This window comes from Salmo trutta, chromosome 31 (assembly GCF_901001165.1).
Source record: "Salmo trutta chromosome 31, fSalTru1.1, whole genome shotgun sequence".
NCBI lineage: Eukaryota > Metazoa > Chordata > Actinopteri > Salmoniformes > Salmonidae > Salmo > Salmo trutta.
In genome coordinates, this window is record NC_042987.1 from 21,198,016 (window position 1) to 21,214,411 (window position 16,396).

At 40.4% G+C, this 16,396-nt stretch overlaps 1 protein-coding gene across 1 annotated transcript in view; it reads right to left on the minus strand.

The window, feature by feature from the left end:
* Nucleotides 1-4,507: 4,507 nt before the first annotated feature.
* Nucleotides 4,508-16,396, minus strand: part of LOC115169741 (melanocortin receptor 4-like) — a 50,999-nt gene continuing 39,110 nt past the window's right edge. Inside the window, exon 3 of the mRNA XM_029725655.1 lies at nt 4,508-5,874. Coding sequence (XP_029581515.1) covers nt 4,574-5,575 — 1,002 coding nt within the window. The 5' untranslated portion in view covers nt 5,576-5,874 and the 3' untranslated portion in view covers nt 4,508-4,573. The remainder of the gene's footprint in view (nt 5,875-16,396) is intronic.

Here is a 16,396-nt window from a genome sequence, read left to right on the forward strand (position 1 = left end):
TACAGAGAGGAGTCAGCGACCTTCAAGCATTAAAGTTATGTAACTGTTTCTAATAAACCTGAAGGCTGCTGGGTATAGTAGGTGACATCAAAGAAAGAGAGCATCATCATTGTTCTCTGCCTTTGAAAACATTTCTTACTGACACCCACCAACTCCCATTTTATGTTTTGCAGTCTGGCAGCTGTTGTTAAAACTGAAAATAAAAATGAGGTGGCATCACATTAGTGCACTAATAGAAGCCTAATTATAGCCAAGGTCACTTTTTTTGTTTTGCTTATTTCAGACTCAGATATTTGTATATGGAGGTGACAAATGTAATAAAATACTGCATAATAATTTAATTAAAACATGCTAATGGGTTGATGGAAAATCCTATCATATACTCTTCTGTTAATAAGAGACAGAGGATGGGCAACTTTGTCTTCCAGTGCTTATCTCCACATCATCATTAGACACTGTAAATTTCAGCTCCTGCTCCTAAGAGAATTGTGTCAAGATCCACCTGTTCATTTATCCTGGCTGATAACTAGAACAGAGCTGGCTGCCTGGCTCCCTAGTAGCTTTCAGTAAAGTATGCTATTGTCAATACAAGGAACCAACTAAATAACCAAAATGAATAAGAACAGATCAGCATGTCATTTATTATCCCTTGCTGTATCATTCCCAGTAGAGCTAACTGTTGTTTGACATTAGGAACTAGCCTACTAGAATAATGCTCTGCAGTTCCAGTTTTAAATCCATTCCATCAAGCGAAATTAAATATACAAAAAATATTGTGAATTGTATGTTTCTATCAAGTGTTAGTTTCCCTGGCAACCATGCTATGCCACTAGCAAGCAACTTAAAACTGGGGAACAAGTAGAAATCTTGGTTAGAATTCCCTTGCAACCTCAAAACGTTCAGAAGATTTCAATTGCAACCTAAAAACGTTCAAAACCTCAAAACACATAGTTTCATTTCATTTCACACTAAAATAGGAAGAAAAAAGTGATACGTAATCACATCCACTGGCAGCGTTTAGTCATGTTTGGCACTCTTAGCCCAGAGTCACAGTAAACATTGAAGGCAGAATGTTCCACAAGGAATGAATAGGCTAATCATCATCACCAAAATAAATCCTCAGAAGATGCCTCATGAATAAGTTAAATCACATATCTACATAATATTCCTGTCACATCATTAAAAACAAGGAAACCACATCTAGAAATGAAATATCTGGAAAATGTTTATCCTGAATAACATGCAAAGGGTACTTAATTGAAAGCACACTGATGCATTTTACTTGCACATATCAATGAAACAATATTGTATAGCTCTCCTCTTGTCTTTTAGCAGATTGCCTACAGCCAAGTATTACATTTTTTCATTCACTTCCTTGGCTCTGTATTGCAGTAGGATTAGTTCCTTTTTTCATCACATATACAGTCAAGCCCAAAATTGTCACCCTTGATAAAGATGAGCAAGAAATAGCTATATTGTATGCCCAATTATTTAGAAAATTATATGCTTTAATGCTAATACAATTGAAAAAAATATAAATATTTTGTTTAAAGCTGCGATATGTAACTTTTTAGGCAACCTGACAAAATTCAGATAGAAATTTGAGTTTTAGATCTGTCATTCTCGTTGAAAGCAAATCTAAGAAGCGGTAGATCTGTTCTATGTAGGCTATTTCTATAATTCCCGTTTTTAAGTTTTGTTTTTGCTTCTTTAACTTTCGGTTTTGTACACCAGCTTCAAACAGCTGAAAATACAATATTTTTGGTTATGGATAATATATTTCACATCGGTTTAGATGCTACAATGATTCTCTACACTATACTTGCTTGTTTTGTCACATAAACTGAAATTAGGTGAACTATTCAAATTTTAACAACCGGGAAATGGCGGAGCGATTTTTGCATAGTGCATCTTTAACAACTAATACATGTTTTCTGAAAAAGATAAGAATACAAATTATTGGTACCCTTGATAAAGACAAGCAAAACAGACTGTATAAAATAAATACTACAAATACTGAGCTATACTGTATAGAAGAACATTGGAAAAATTATATGCTTAACAAGTAATAAATGTTTTTCTCAAAAAGATACGAGTCAAAATAGCCCCATAACATCAAAGACCCACCACCATATTTTACAGTAGGTATGGGATTCTTTTCTATATATGATTCCTCTTTTTTACGCCAAACCCGCCACTGGTGTGGCCAAAGAGCTCTATTTTCCGGTCATCTGACCATAGCCCTGGTTCCAATCAAAGTGTCAATGCCAATTAACTCCAGGATTTTACATTTGTTGAATGACATTAAAATAGAGCTCTTTGGCCACGCACATCAGTGGTGGGGTTGGCATCGAAATTAGGAATCATATGCAGAAAATAACCCCATACCTACTCTAAAATGTTGTGGTGGTGGATCTTTGATGTTATGGCCAAGGTCAAGAGCATCATGAACTTTACCCAGTACCAGAAAAAGTAATCCAAAAACCTGGTTTCATCTGACAGGAGGCAAAAATTTGGCTATAAGTGGATCTTCCAGCAAGACAATAACCCTGCGGTTTGAACTGAAGAGGGCACAGGCGAAGGATATCAATGATCTGAAAGGATTCTGTATGGAGGAATGATCTAATATCCTCCCAAAGCGTTCTCCAATCTCATAAAGCATTATAGAAAAAGGCTCAGTGCCATTATCCTTGTAAGGTGAGGTATTGAAAGGTACTGCAAACAGGGGTGGCAATAATTTTGACCCCTAAACATTTATTAATTGTTAAACAAAATCTCTTATTGTTTTTCATTGTTTTAGTGTAAAAACATATAATTTTCAGTTTTTTTGAATACAATAAAGCTTACTATTTAAACTCAGCAAAAAAAGGACCCTGTCTTTCAAAGATAATTCGTAAAAATCCAAATAACTTCACAGAACTTCATTGTAAAGGGTTTAAACACTGTTTCCTTGCTTGTTCAATGAACCAATTAATGAACATGCACCTTTGGAACGGTCGTTAAGACACTAAGAGCTTACAGACGGTAGGCAATTAAGGTCACAGTTATAAAAACTTAGGACACTAAAGAGGCCTTTCTACTGACTCTGAAAAACACCACAAGAAAGATGCCCAGGGGTCCTGCTCATCTGTGTGAACGTGCCTTAGGCATGCTGCAAGGAGGCATGAGGACTGTAGATGTGGCCAGGGCAATAAATTGCAATGTCCGTACTGTGAGACGCCTAAGACAGCGCTACAGGGAGACAGGACGGACAGCTGATTGTCCTCGCAGTGGCAGACCACGTGTAACAATACCTGCACAGGATCTGTACATCCGAACATCACACCTGCGGGACAGGTACAGGATGGCAACAACAACTGCCTGAGTTACACCAGAAACACACAATCCCTCCATCAGTGCTCAGACTGTCCACAATAGGCTGAGAGAAGCTGGACTGAGGGCTTGTAGGCCTGTTGTAAGGCAGGTCCTCACCTATGGGCACAAACCCACCGTCGCTGGACCAGACAGGACTGGCAAAAAGTGCTCTTCTCTGACGAGTCGCGGTTTTGTCTCACCAGGGGTGATAGTCGGATTTGCGTTTATCGTGGAAGGAATGAGCGTTACACCGAGGCCTGTACTCCGGAGCGGGATCGATTTGGAGGTGGAGGGTCCGTCATTGTCTGGGGCAGTGTGTCACAGGATCATCGGACTGAGCTTGTTGTCATTGCAGGCAATCTCAATGCTGTGCGTTACAGGGAAGACATCCTCCTCCCTCATGTGGTACCCTTCCTGTAGGCTAATCCTGACATGACCCTCCAGCATGACAATGCCACCAGCCATACTGCTCGTTCTGTGCTTGATTTCCTGCAAGACAGGAATGTCAGTGTTCTGCTATGGCCAGCGAAGAGCCCGGATCTCAATCCCATTGAGCACGTCTGGGACCTGTTGGATCAGAGAGTGAGGGCTAGGGCCATTCCCCTCAGAAATGTCCGGGAACTTGCAGGTGTCTTTGTGGAAGAGTGGGGTAACATCTCACAAAAATAACTGGCAAATCTGGTGCAGTCCATGAGGAGGAGATGCACTGCAGTACTTTGATTTTGACCCCCCCTTTGTTCAGGGACACATTACTCCATTTCTGTTAGTCACATGTCTGTGGAACTTGTTCAGTTTATGTCTCAGTTGTTGAATCTTGTTATGTTCATACAAATATTTACACATGTTTAGTTTGCTGAAAATAAATGCAGTTGACAGTGAGAGGACGTTTGTTTTTTGCTGAGTTTATATTCTTTTTCATTTATTTATTATTTTTTGCTCATCTTTATCAATATTGAGAAAACATTTTTTTTAACAAGTAATAAATGTTTTCTCAAAAAGATATGAATCCAAATGATTGGAATCCTTGATAAAGACAAGCAAAAAACTATTCACAAACCTCTCTATGCAATGATAGCCATTACATGTGTTGACTCAATAGTTTGTGTGGTAGTGAGATAAATCTTACTTATTTACAGATATTAGAATATTGTTTCTTTGAAACTGTCCCTTAACAGTTCACATGCAGTATCTCCATAAGGTTCAGTATCTGCCGGGAATTTCACACAGAGACACACAGAGAGGCAATATCATACCAGCAGCAGAAGATCTCCTTGAAGGTCTTCCTCATCTCCTGGCTCCTGAAGGCGTAGATTAGCGGATCGATGACAGAGTTACACATGATGAGAATGAGGTACATGTTGAAGTGAGACATGAAGCACATACAGTAGGGGTTCCTGGGGCAGGAGATCATGAGGATCAGATGGAGGAAGAAGGGCGCCCAGCACACTATGAACACCCCCAGGAGGATGGTGAGGGTGATGGCCCCCTTCATGTTGGCTGCCTGCCAGATGGGGCCGTTGCCCGGCAGAGCGGCAATCCTCTTCATGTGCAGACGCGCCAGCATGAACATGTGGACATACAGCGAGGCCATGAGCACCAGCATGCTGAAGAACATGATGATGAGGCAGATGAGGACGGTAGTGCTCTCCGAGTAGACGATGAAGAGTACGCCTGACACAGTGCAGAAGGTCCAGATGCTGGTGATGATGGCGGCAGCCCGGCGCACGGTCATAATGTTGTGGTAGCGTAGCGCGTAGAAGATAGTCACGTAACGGTCAACAGCGATGGCCAGCAGGTTCCAGATAGACGCCAGTAGGGAACTACAGATCATAGAGTCAAACACGTTGTCCATGCTCTTGATCTTGCCACCGCCGATCCCCAAGTTGCCATCAGTGATCATCGCCATGACAATGGTCTCTGTGGCATTGGAGACGCTGACCAGCATGTCAGCCACGGCCAGGGAACAGATGAAGAAGTACATGGGAGAGTGCAGATTCTTGTTCTTGATGATGGCTGCAATAACCAGGATGTTCTCCAAAAGGCTGACGATGCCCAGCGTGAGGAAAACCTCAGTGGAGATGAGCAGCTGCTCGTAACACCCAGGCAAACCACGGATTCTCTCCGCCATAGCCTGGGGCTGCTGATTGCTGAAAGGCAGAGCTCCAGAGCTGTGGTTCCGTAGGTGGAATGATCCATGGTGATGCTGGTGCGTGACATTCATTGCTTTTGTAGGGTCTCTTCAGTCAGTACTCTTCAGCACACTTCGTTCTTCATTATTCCCTTAATATGTCCAAAGAGTTTCTGTGCCTAACGAGGAGCTACTACCTTAAAGAGCTTCAGCTTCGAGTGCCAGGCAGACACTGGGCAGTGAAGTATATAGTCTGAGACATTCGGAGGCAGTCCGATCCGTGACCGCAGGTGGCCGTTTGCATCTACCTCAGACTCCACTGGCAGGAAAGCCTCATCATCCTCTGGACTCACGCTGCCATCTATTTACCACAGCTACAGCCAGACAGGTATCTGAGAAAGAGAGAGAGGAGAAGAGAGCAGGGTAGAGAAAGAGAGAGGGAGAGGGGTAAGCGAGAGCGAGAGGATGGAGAGAGAAGGAGAAAGGTAGAGAGAGAGAGGGAGGCAGAGAGTTTGAGAGATACATGGAAAGCGAATAAAGGAGTGTGTGTGTCTGTGAGTGAGTGGCTGAGTCCAGAGAGTTTGAGACACTAACTGAAAGAATAGGTATTAAAGCACACACAGACAGCCAGATCTTCACTTAGCAGAATCATTCTCACTTTTCCTCCAGACACCCCTCAGCACTCTCATCCCTTGCTCTTCCCTGTCTCTCAGCCAATGAGGGGGTGTTTACAAGGATGGGCATCATATCTGGAGGATGTTCTTGGTCTGACATGGAGAGAGGTATGACTAGCCCTGCCCTGCTGCACCTTACCTCACAGCACATACAGGTTGTCCTTGTAGCATGTGTCAAATTAATCAATCTAATTGATGGTTTTAACAATGTCAGCAATGTGAGTCTTGATTTTAAGGTGTTTAAAAAGCATTCACAGTGGTGATTTAAATGTAGCAATAACATTTAGGAACTGTATTCTAACTGCCACTATGTTTCAAGCAATCAGCTTTACTGGAAATGCTCTTGTAACCTACTTATTAATCCCCAGTTGTTGAATATATCACATTGTTATGCAGCCTCCCCTTCTGTCCTAAGATGAATCACACCTCTGACTCAGTCAGTGCGCCCCAGCGCTTTGGGCTGGCTCTTTGGCCTATCGATTACACCCCTTGATGTCTGACACATACACAGGCATGGACACACGCACACATGCATACACACGGGTGTGGCAAAAGTTAGGAGATAAAGTATCTAATCAATGGAAGATGGAATTAAAATTACGGAAGGAGAAGAATAGGCTACAACAACCAAGACGTTGGTTGCTGTCTCTCCGTCCCTGCTCCCCGTGTTACTCGCTCACAGTATGGCCCCTCCCCGCCTGCTAGAGCGGCACCTCTGTCTCCATCTCGCGCTTTATCAGCTCTGGTTAAAAAGTAGCTTAAAAAAGTACTTTTCTGCTGCTTCCCTCACTCGGATCGGACTGGGTCTGGATCCAACCAGGTCTATACGGAACGTCTCTAGTTGTCTCACGTCCGTTTGGAACGAGGATGAGTTGGACCGCTCATCTAGGGCTTTCTTCTGTATACCACCACTACCTTGTCACAACACAACTGATTGGCTCAAACGCATTAAGAAGGAAAGAGAATGCCAAGCTGGTTGAGAGAATGCCAAGAGTGTACAAAGCTGTCATCAAGGCAAAGGGTGGCGGCATTGAAGAATTTCAAATATAAAATATATTTTGATTTGTTTAACACTTTTAAAGATAATATGTGTTATTTTATAGTTTTGATGTCTTCACTATTCTACAATTGTTTAAAATAGTAAAGATAAGGAAAAACCCTTGAATGAGTAGTTGTGTCCAGATCCTACCCAATTTTTAGGATCTTTCTTCTTATCTTTCTAACCACAGATCGAAGAAACACACTTTTTTAACACATGTAGACAATGGTTTGGTTCTGGAGATAATGAATATGAGGGTGAAAAGTAGCGGAATTAAATTTAAAGATCCAACTTTATTTGGCAAGAACAATATCACACTGCAATCTTTCTTCCTTATTCCAAAAAAAGGAGGTGTGAGAGTGTTCGGTGCTGATCTGATATATACAGTACCTAATTCACACAAGATTCACGATATGTTGCCTGTAAAAAATATAATTGGGCATTTTTCCTTCTTTCTTGTGTGCAGTCGCCATTTATACATCTAGTGCTTAGCTGGCAACGGCGCAAGAGACATTCAACTTTAACCCTGCTGTTGTGACCCTTGTCATGGTAGCCTGACATGACAGCAGATCAAGTTCTAAATGAAGGCAGGCAAAAGCACCTCCGCCAAGCTGACTCTCAACACTGGCGCCCCCCAGGGCTGTGTGCTTAGCCCCTTCATGAACTCTCTGTTCACCCACGACTGCGTGGTCACGCATGACTCCAACACCATCATTAAGTTTACTGACGACACAACGGTGGTACCCATAGGAAAAGCGTGTTGCTTAATAAGGAGTTTTTCTGACCTCCTGAGATGAATTGGATCTTCTCAATTTTGAATTCTGTAGTGCTCCTTCATGCCTGACTTATTTATCGTAAAGGCCCCTTCGGAGAAATACAGCGATGTAAAAGAGAAGCTATTGTTTGAGACATATGATCTTAGATTGAGTGTACATTTGAGATGTGTAGATTATTAAATTATATCTTATTATAATATCCTCAATAGCTAAATCTGAGAAACAGGAGAAACAATTGAGATTCATAGTAATAATCTAACTGCATCCAACTGAATTGTGTCCTTTGCATTTAACCCAACCCCTCTGAATGAGAGAGGTGCGGAGTGCATTAATCGACATCCGGGGAGCAGTTGTTGGGGGTTAACTGCCTTGCTTAGGGGCAGAACGACAGATTTTTCCTTGTCAGCTCAGGATTCAATCCAGCAACCTTTCGGTTTCTGGCCCAACAATCCTACCCGCCAGGCTACCTGCTCTAAGACAATTTAGAAAATACTGGTATAGATCCTTGATTACAGTACCAGTCAAAAGTTTCGACATACCTACTCATTCAAGGGTTTTTCTTTATTTGAAATATGTTCTACATTGTAGAATAAGAGTGAAGAGATCAAAACTATGAAATAACACACATGGAATCATGTAGTAACCAAAAAAGTGTTTAACAAATCAAAATATATTTTATATTTGAGATTCTTCAAAGTAGCCACACTTTGCATTGATGACAGCTTTGCAAACTCTTGGCATTCTCTCCACCAGCTTCATGAGGTAGTCACCTGGAATGCATTTCAATCAACAGGTGTGCCTTGTTAAAAGTTCATTTGTGGAATTTCTTTCCTTCTTAATGTGTTTGAGCCAATCAGTTGTGCTGTGACAAGGTAGGGGTGGTATACAGAAGATAGCCCTATTTGGTAAAAGACCAAGTCCATATTATGGCAAGAACAGCTCAAATAAGCAAAGAGAAACGACAGTCCATCATTACTTTAAGACATGAAGGTCTGTCAATGCGGACATTTTCAAGAACTTTGAACGTTTCTTCAAGTGCAATCGCAAAAACCATCAAGCACTATGATGAAACTGGCTCTCATGAGGACCGCCACACGAAAGGAAGACCCAGGGTTACCTCTGCTGCATTGGATAAATTCATTACAGTTAACTGCACCTTAGATTGCAGCCCAAATAAATGATTCACAGAGTTCAAGTAACAGACACATCTCAACATCAACTGTTTTGGAGACTGCGTGAATCAGGCCTTCATGGTCGAATTGCTGCAAAGAAACCACTACTAAAGGACACCAATAAGAAGAAGAGACTTGCTTGGGCCAAGAATCATGAGCGATGGACATTAGACCGGTAGAAATATGTCCTTTGGTCTGATGAGTCCAAATTTGAGATTTTTAGTTCCAACAGCCGTGTCTTTGTGAGACACAGAGTAGGTGAACAGATGATTTCCGCATGTGTGGTCCCACCATGAAGCATGGAGGAGGTTGTGTGATGTGTAGGGGTGCTTTGCTGGTGACACTGTCAGTGATTTATTTAGAATTCATGGGACCGTTAACCAGCATGGCTACCACAGCATTATGCAGCGATATGCCATCCCATCTGGTTTGTGCTTAGTGGCACTATCATTTGTTTTCCAACAGGACAATGACCCAAAACACACCTCCAGGCTGTGTAAGGGCTATTTGACCAAGAAGGAGAGAGATGGAGTGCTGCATCAGATGACCTGGCTTCCACAATTACCCGACCTCAACCCAATTGAGATGGTTTGGGATAAATTGGACCACAGAGTGAAGGAAAAGCAGCCAACAAGTGATCAGCATATGAGGGAACTCCTTCAAGACTGTTGGAAAAGCATTCCAGGTGAAGCTGGTTGAGAGAATGCCAAGAGTGTGCAAAGCTGTCATCAAGGCAAAGGGTGGCTACTTTGAAGAATCTCAAATATAAATATATTTTGATTTGTTTAACACTTTTTTGGTTGCTACATGATTCCATATGTGTTATTTCATAGTTTTGATGTCTTCACTATTATTATACAATGTAGAAAATAGTAAAGATAAAGATAAACCTTTGAATAAGTAGGTGTGTCCAAACTTATGACTGTATATGTATGTTCTGTTAATTATATGGGCTGGCTAGCTAGATAGCTAGCTAACAAACTAGCAAAAAACCAAAGCAGAGGGCCATACACCACTCTAAACCCCCAATGTTCTCATCTTGAAACTATTTGGATTATAAAGACCTAAAGCCGCATTTTTGGATGAACCGGCCTTCATTTGACAGTCTAGTGGGAGGGTTACAGCCAGAAGAAGGGTACAATGGATGGGCAAGATCTTGGAGATCCTAGTGTTTGTCTACTGGCTAGCCAATGCCACATCATACCGCGTTGTTTCTGATGTCTTTGGAATCTGCTCATTACCATATATTAATTGCTGTGATGTCATGCAGACTGACATTTTTGTGTTTATACCTTTTCATAACAGCAAGGACAAGTTTGATGTCGAACAACAATAGAATATTCATGTTTTAATGCGTGCCAAAGCCGGTAAGATGAAAGGGGACGTTTTATACTGAAGCATTGATGGGAGTTTGAAACATAATACTGCATTGATGACTACCTCAGCTGGCAAAAATAAAAGTACAGGCTTGTTACCGGCAATACCTCGCAGATAAAAAGGCGGTAAAAAAGAAGACCGCATGTGAAGATGGCTGGTTTTCATCTTGGTATGAATGGGATAAGACAGTATGTCATACTTGAAATTCAGGAAGCTCAAGGTTAGATTACATATAATCTTCTTTCAATCCTGCATTCAGTGTTTGCTGACAGCTTTGTAACAACTTTCGATCCCATTCGAGGTATTCTGATGTGAGACAGGTATATTACTATCATAAGAAGGATTGTATCACCTCAAATGATCTTGAATGTATGGAAATTTGAAAAGAGAAGAGTCACATTCAACAAGGCCTAAACACTGCTAGACACAAAAGTACAGTATTTTTTTTAACATAAATCAGAATTACTCTGTCTTATGTCAATTGTTGTAGAGATCAGGTTGGTTTGCAGAATTACCTAACTGTAACAGTATGTACTAGGCGTCATCCAAGGCCACCTTAAGTGGGTTTCTAATAAAGAGGATGGCTTCACGTACATAAAGCATCACTCAATATCACTCAGCATCAAATGTACGTATTTTGGAAAAAGTATTTATTTTTCAGGGATAGCTTCACTTAAAGCAAATATTATATAGTTCTGTAACTGTCTCTTCTTGATTTCACCTTCAAATCCTACTACTTGCAACTCAAATACATTTGGAAATTACAGAGCCCTACCAAGTGGCTGAGAAGTCAAGAGGGTCATACCAGCAATTCCATGTTAGAAGGGTAATTTGAATAGCATTTGTACTCATCTCAATAATGCATAAATTACTATAGATATGCTTTAATGGATTTTATAGGAGGGTAAGCATTGTTAAATGAGGGCAGATTTGAAATCAGGGAAAAATAAAGGTCATTTGGTGTGTCCTAACATGAATATTCGTGTATAGTACAATGTCCTCAAAAACACTCAATCGTATTTTTCACCAAAGAGATTTTAATGACAATGTTTTTTTAATGACAGTTAGTACCTTATATTGACTAATCAACCACCTGTTTCAGCACATCCAGAATTCATACTTTTTGGCCTTTTTACAAATGTTTAACTATTTATTTACACATTCCTACTCTTATGGTCTCTACTAACAGGAATGGTGCAATATTACCCCTCACCAACTGAATCCCATATCTTTGGTGACTGATTTTGAGTTTTCATACAGCCCTCTGAGTGGGCAAAGTTAGATTGACACAACACTCAATCCAAAAGGTACAAATGATGTAAACTGATGCAGGAGGGCTGGGGGAGTTGAACAATCAATTTCAGGTGATGATTTTTTTCATATCCACTGTCAAAACATGCTCTACCAGCCGGATTAGAAAACAGTTAAATGGTTAACACAGAAACCCTCCATCGTTCCAGTCAGTTGCCATGGCTGCAGGGCGATGTGGGCACTTTCCAAGAATCTGCTAAACCATCCACAGGTTGATCATTTCAGGGGACTCATATAATCCATCAGCAGCACCCATCCATTCATGTACATAGAAATATCCCTATTTTTAGAATCCTTAGAATCCTTCTGTTTTTCCTCTGATATTTTACTAATTCATGCTTTGTCAGTGACTCTCTGCTTTGATTTGATACAAGGGTGGAGTTAGTTTCTGTGTTCTGGGCTGGGACAAGCTGGTGAAAGAAAGGCACTGTCCTTTCTCTTTTGTGTGCTCATGAACAAGGCAAACTTCAATCCGTATTTCAGAAGTTCAGCACTAAAGCCCAATTGGAATTTAAACGCAATGTTCAAGAGGCGGAGATTCCATTCACGGTAAACGCTGTATATGTCAGCTGAATCGGCTTCAGCGATACAGATTTAATAGAGCCCTTAGAAGTTGTACATGGCTGCAACATCAATGGTAATAAATCACAAAAGCAATGGTGGCAATAATTATTTTTGCTGTCCTATGAACTCAGTTGCCAGTTTGAATATAATAATTAAACGGTGTCCTCAGACCAAAAAAAGGAAAGCTTCACAACAGTCTCTTTTTGACCCTTCATAGTACTCTATGCAGGTTGAGTAGCACACACAAACATATTTTGAGCCAAATCATTACACACAAAAGGACAACAAAGGACCAGATCGGCGATAATTAATTGGTGGGGTGGCTAGTGATTGAAAACCCTTGTGTCATAATACGCCCGCCACCATGCCTATTGTAGTTCCTCCAGGGGGTTATATAATCAGCAGAACCATGCCAGGTGCATCTCATGGATGTGCAGATACAGGACAGGCATAGCTCCCAGAACTCAATCATATGTGGGCTCATTATGGATTACTTGCAGCTGCCAGGTAAGTCAAATGAGCATGAAATCCATTATTTAGATGTATCTGTATGGGGTTATGTCAATTGTGTCATAATTACATATTTTGAAATACTATATGTGCATATGTAATTTTTTTGGACACATATTTTCAGGTTTGTCATTTATGATATCGATGAGCAAGACAACGTATTTGTAGCATATCTATCTATTTGCACAACATTTTGAACTCACATGGTAAGTAAATGCAAATCCAACATGATCTTGTTGGAAACTCTACTTCTTAGTTGGTTTAATAATGTGTTCCAATTACTTTTCTTTGTATAACCGCACACACACAACCGTCCCTCCAGGCTGGTCTCACCATCTCTTTGCAGTCTGCTTATTTCTCTGACCTGGACCTTGGTTATATTATGATCCTTCAAATGGGCAGACTGGGTAACACACAAAACTTCGCTCCTGATGACATGGCCTGAGTCTACTGTTGCTTACATGGTTTCAATATATGAATATACGGGTAACAATTAGATTCTTATGCAGATTACAAAAAATTACTATTATGCTTCTTCCCACCCTGCCCTCACGCCCCACTTCCCGCTTGACTACTACACTTTCCTTCAAACTTCAGTCTCCAATCTTTACTTTACAGGCCTTTGCATGAATTCAAATGTAAAAATTCTAAGAATTCCTCATGACAATATAGACATGTCAATACTGGTATTGGATCATCATGTACACTGGGTTTATTTGTTCCAGAAATCATCATAGCAAATTCTAAACCAGGTGTGCAGGTTTTGGCAGAGAGTAAACAGAGATGCTCCTCTGGCAATATCACTGCTCCAGACAAGTGATAGCACCTATAGTGCCTTCAGAAAGTATTCATACCCCTTGACTTATTCCACGTTTTGTTGTGTTACAGCCTGAATTCAAAATGTATTAAATATATGTTTTTTCTCACCCATCTACACACAATACCCCATAATGACAAAGTGAAACCATGTTTTCAGAAATGTTAGCAAATTTATTGAAAATAGATAAATATCCAATTTACATAAGTATTCACACCCCAATACATGTTAGAAATACATTTTGCAGTGATTACAGCTGTGAGTCTTTCTTGGTAAGTCTCTAAGAGCTTTGCACAGCTAGATTGTACAATATTAGGACATTCTTAATTTTAAAAAATTCTTTAAGCTCTGTCAAGTTGGTTGTTGATCATTGATAGACAACTATTTTTAAGTCTTGCCATAGATTTTCAAGCCGATGTAAGTCAAAACTGTAACTAGGCCAGTGGAGGCTCCTCAGAGGAGGACCATCCTCAGTGAATTTATTTTTTTTAATTGTAAAACATTGAAAGAGTGATCCTTTTAGTATAACTATACTAAATATAATCACATCACCAAATAATGTATTAAAACACACTATTTTGCAAAGAAGGTCTACAGTAGCCTCAACAGCACTCTGTAGGGTAGCACCATGGTGTAGCCGGAGGACAGCTAGCTTCGATCCTCCGGTGGGTACATTGACTTCAATACAAAACCTAGGAGGCTCATGGTTCTCACCCCTTCCATAGACACACAGTAATTATGACAACTTCCGGAGGACGTCCTCAAGCCTTTAAGAGCACTTGCAGCATGAACTGACATGTTGTCCACCCAATCAAAGGATCAGATAATTTATCTAGTACTGGAAGCATAAGCTACAGCTTGCTACCACTGCAATGTATAAAATGAAGGATGAAGCAAGAGAGAAATAGAAAGAGAGATTGTCATTTTTTTCAGTTTCACTTACTTAGCTAGCAAATGCAGCTAGCTAGTTTAGCCTACTGAAACACCCTGCTCAGACAGAGGGATGTTATATTAGCTAGAGGGCCATGATTGTCCAACACAACACTGGAACTTTTCCAAGTTAAGGTAAGCTTTTGGCATTACTAATTTATTGCCACCGGGGCCCACCGGTGTAACTGCTTACTGACTGTACACTGTAACGTTACTGCATGATTGTAGCGGGTATACTAACACGTTAGTTCTATTAGCTATGCCAACTATGACGTTACTTTAGCTAATATGATGACACGCTTATGTAGGCTGTGTGTAGCGGTTTGGCTTGGAAAGGTTTTTTCGTCTGGTCACATACAGTTGATGTGTTGTTCATTGAAGTCCACAAGTGAAGGGAAGAGGTCAGAGGAGGAGAGCGCATAGATGCGAGAAGGAATAAAATGTGGCTGCTATGAAAGTGAAGTGTTTATGCATGATCAGGGGTGTATTCATTCCGCCGATTCTGTTGAAAAACTTTCTTAAACGGAAGCAAACGGAACAAAACAGGGATAAACATACCTGAATTTGTCCAATATAAAGTCTATCGCAGTTACATTGAACTGGGTGAAAAGAATATGAATGAGAGTCATCCAATATGCTGTAGTAGAAATAAGGCCATGCTCATGAAAACAAATCGTCCTCCCTTGACTTAAACGTCACTGAACTAGGCCACTCAGGAAAATTCTATGTTGTCTTGGTAAGCAACTCCAGTGTATATTTGGCCTTGTGTTTTAGGTTATTGTCCTGCTGAAAGATGCAGTGTCTGTTGGAAAGCAGACTGAACCAAGTTTTCCTACTGTAGGCACATTATGGGAATGCTTAGCTCTATTTTGTGTCTTTGAATCCTAAAAAAATCCCTAGTCTTTGCCAATGACAAGCATATTCATAACATGATGCAGCCACCACCATGCTTGAAAATATGAAGAGTGGTTCTCAGTGATGTGTTGTGTTGGATTTGCCCCAAACACTTTGTATTCAGGACATAAAGTTATTTCTTTGCCACATTTTTTTTAGTACCGAATTGCAAACAGGATCTACAGGCTTCATTCTTTTCACTCTGTCATTTAGGTTAGTAATTTGGAGTAACTACAATTTTGTTGATCCATCCTCAGGTTTCTCCTATCACAGCCATTAAACTCTGTAATGGTTTAAAGTCCCCAATGGTCTCACGGTGAAATCCCTGAGTGGTTTCCTTCCTCTCCGGCAACTGAGTTATGAAGGACGCCTGTATCTTTGTATTGACTGGGTGTAGTGATAGATCAACCAAAGTGTAATTAATAATCATACTCAAAGGGATATTCAATGTCTGCTTTCTTTATTTTTACCCATCTACCTAACCTGATCTCAGAGAATTTCATATTATTCTGTATGTTAATCCGAAACACTCTATTTTGATATGTTACATTTTGTATGGTATGTATTAATTTGTGGATGTCCATCACCCATTAAGTATTATATATTATGACTTACAATTCGTATTATATGTCACTAAATGTGACCCGTTTCAGGAAACTAGGCATAAGTCGCGGGTCACTACTTCACAGGAGAGCCGTTTGAACGAAAACTTTTGTTTTTAATCAAAATGTGTTTTTTTTTGCCAGAAATGCCTTCTCGAACATGTGAACTTTCATGTGCCTTAATAACAAACTTGTATGCCATCTGTAAATGCAAATAAAATTGTTAAATTACGAGCCTAGTTGGTTTA